At 31.0% G+C, this 3,025-nt stretch overlaps 1 protein-coding gene across 2 annotated transcripts; it reads left to right on the top strand.

The window, feature by feature from the left end:
* The first annotated feature begins 366 nt into the window (after nt 1-366).
* On the top strand, nt 367-1,810 carry LOC109210058. 2 transcript variants are annotated; one of them, XM_019373432.1, is made up of 3 exons: nt 367-637; nt 722-914; nt 1,266-1,810. In XM_019373432.1, the coding sequence occupies exons 1-3, from the start codon at nt 458-460 to the stop codon at nt 1,595-1,597; spliced, it is 705 nt and encodes a 234-aa protein (XP_019228977.1). In that variant the 5' UTR covers nt 367-457; the 3' UTR covers nt 1,598-1,810. The 2 variants fall into 2 exon arrangements, with proteins under 2 accessions (XP_019228977.1, XP_019228976.1); XM_019373431.1 differs by having other exon boundaries at nt 1,251-1,810.
* The last annotated feature ends 1,215 nt before the right edge of the window (nt 1,811-3,025 follow it).

The raw sequence follows: 3,025 nt of genomic DNA, 5'->3' as shown, positions 1-3,025 counted from the left end.
ATTCTTAGCGGTTTATGTAGATCACGAGACCATTTTATAATAATTCTACAATTTCTTGAATCCCTGTCTGAAGAGTTCTATGTAGATATTTTTATTTCCATTAAACAGGATTAGATTAGTTAACAACTAATCTATTTGTCAAAACTCGAGACCCTAAAAAGTCAAGCTAAGAAAAAGAGAGGAAATGACCTAATTAATCTCCTATACCACTAGCATAAATTGCCAACATTATCTGATGAGTAGATGATGTGGACTGTATATTCTGTTGATGACATTAAAAAAAAATCGTATCCCAAAGAAATTAAAAAATCCATAATATTTCCTAGTCTATGAAATATAGAAACCAAACATAGAAACCTCATTATCCCCCACCTAGCCTCTCAACTTTGATGTGTAAAGGAAAAAAGAAGAAGAAAAAAGGAAAAGTTTCATCAGGTCACCATCTTTTCTTCTGTATATGCAACTCAACATGAAAAGCAACAGCAAAGAGAAAGAAATAGTGATTGGTATTTCTGAACTAGAAGAAGATAAGCTGTCCCAAATGGTCAGAGATTTTATAGAATTAGATCATCATTTTGAAACTTTACAAGTTGATGAACTTGTTGATCATAATCCTACTACTTATCTTACCTTACAGGTACGTACTATTGGAGTATTAATTTTAAGTCTTCTTTTACACCCCCATCTAATGTTGACTTGTTTTTTGGATGTTATTTGTTAGGATATTCTTGAGAATGTTACAGATGCTGAAACAGAGATTCTTGGGAAAATCTTGTTTTACTGGGGAAACATGGTTAATAATAATATGAAGCCTAACGAGTTAAGGCAATGGATTGTCAATAGATTAAGAATGGATCATTATGAAGCTTCTCTTTGTAAAACTTCTTGGATCACCACTTTTGGTCGTCCTTCAGGTACTATTCTACCTCGTCAATCACATCACCCCCACCACCACCAAAATATATGAATATTACTTTTTCTGAATAAACATTGGTGAAATATTGAATAAAATGTTTAATTAAGTGAAATAATGTTGTTTACTCTCGTTTAATTGTAAATATTTTTCTCAAGTAAAATTTATGTCCACACACGATTTGAACTTTAACGTACTTTTTTTCAATTTTAACTTCAAATACTTCTTTTTTGTAACTTTAGCCACATATATATTGTCCAAATGCCTAGCTAGTTAATTAAGTAACCCCTTTTCTTTTTTGCTGATTTATGTTTTTTTGGCTTTGTGGGTTTTGAAGCATTTAAATTTACAGGTGATTATGAGTACATAGATGTGATGATGAAGGAAAGCAATGGATCAGAGGAAACAGTGAGACTAATAGTGGATATAGATTTTAGGTCACAGTTTGAGTTGGCTAGGCCTACACAAGCCTACCAAGATCTTTCAAATTCTCTTCCTTCAATATTTGTGGGTACTGAGGAGAAACTCAATGGCATTATATCTTTGCTTTGTGCTGCTGCCAAACAGTCCCTTAAGGAGAAAGGCCTTCATGTTCCTCCTTGGAGAAAAGCAAGCTATATGCACTCCAAATGGCTCTCTCATAATTGCAAGAAAATCGCTTTGTTTGCACCACTCTGCACATGATTTAAGGCCTAAAAATTTAGAAAGAGAGCTAATGGTAGAAATTAAGTGTTTTTTTTTTTCTATTTTCTTCTTTAGGTTACGTACTATAGTTTATATATTGTATATTGTCAAAGGTCTATTTTACTCCTGGCTTGTTATGAGCATTACAAGTGCTTGGAGAATTTTGTTGGTGCGCTAATTACGATATAATTAATTAATGGTCTTTTGATTTTATGTTTGGTATATCAATTTTTTTTCGTCATGAGTACGTAATTCAATATATTGCTTTTGTTCCTCCTTTCTAACAAAATTACGGTAAGCAAATAAACTTTTTTAATTGTAATTTTTGATAGGTATTTGTCCTGATTTTGTAATCATATTTGATTTTTCTATTCCTTGAAGAAAGTACAACATATTTATTATTATTGAATTTATCTTTTATGAAAAAAAGAATATAATTCTTTCATATTTAGCTAGTCTTTTTTTTTTTGAAGAAAAAAGTTTTGGACTTCTATAAATTGAAAAAAATTTCCTTCTCATTTAGTAGCAACCATAATGTAGCCATAAGGGATTTGAGAGCATTGTTTAGGGGGAAAATTTGTGAGACGAGTATTATCCCACCACTTGTGTTTGCTTATTTGTAAGCCGTGTCAAAATTTTTAAAAGAACGAGAATAATAACTTAATTATCATATCTCTAAATAAGAAATAACATTACTTTATTGGTTTTGTTTGTCTTAAGTTAGAAAAGGTCTTGAGTTCAATTCTACTCTATCAGAATTTTTAACACATAACCGACACACTAAGAGATAATTTATGTCAAATAATGTCATTTTCCTACTCATGCATTTCCTCACAGTATTAATACACATATATATCTAGTAAATTTTTCTGACGAAACGGCGTCGTGTGCCACCGCTTCATTAAAGGTGCATCCGCTCATGTTTGTGAGGTTGTTCTTTTGATATTTTATACTCTCTTTTATATAGTGAATTGCTCATTTCTGCACGTGGATGTAGAATCACGTTAAATGTCTGTGTCTCTTTTGGTATATTTCTCTTTTGTTGTTTGTATTTAACCAAAAAATGGAATTTTAGTCAAAGCTAGAATTTAGAAGAACTCGGGTTACTGATAATCAAGGAAATGAATAAAAGAAAATAATTCTGAGTAGCAATATAATAATCAAGAAACAAATGATACCAATGTATATTTCAATAGTCTTTCGTGTCCCCTACAACTGATTATATATCTCCTTTTTATAGGTACCTTTGAGAATGTACGTTATGCCCAAATCATAATGAGGCTATTATGAATAATTAAAGATATTGAATGCTACGTTACACAATCATTACATTGAATATATATATTCCTTAACGGACTCAACATTTAATACTCATTAAATGTTGTATCTGCACTCCTTTTTATAACCAGATTCATTTCTTCTGATGCC

The sequence above is a fragment of the Nicotiana attenuata genome, unplaced genomic scaffold (genome assembly GCF_001879085.1).
Source record: "Nicotiana attenuata strain UT unplaced genomic scaffold, NIATTr2, whole genome shotgun sequence".
Taxonomy (NCBI): Eukaryota; Viridiplantae; Streptophyta; class Magnoliopsida; order Solanales; family Solanaceae; genus Nicotiana; species Nicotiana attenuata.
Note: the sequence above shows the minus strand (reverse complement) of the source record. Positions and strands in the feature narration are given on the sequence as shown.

Bases quoted from the DNA above. Each gene is read 5' to 3' on its own strand.
- LOC109210058 (XM_019373431.1), top strand. From the start codon at position 458: ATGCAACTCAACATGAAAAGCAACAGCAAAGAGAAAGAAATAGTGATT. The intron at 638-721 runs GTACGTACTATT...GTTATTTGTTAG, and splicing joins CTACTTATCTTACCTTACAG to GATATTCTTGAGAATGTTAC. The intron at 915-1,250 runs GTACTATTCTAC...TGGGTTTTGAAG, and splicing joins CACTTTTGGTCGTCCTTCAG to CATTTAAATTTACAGGTGAT.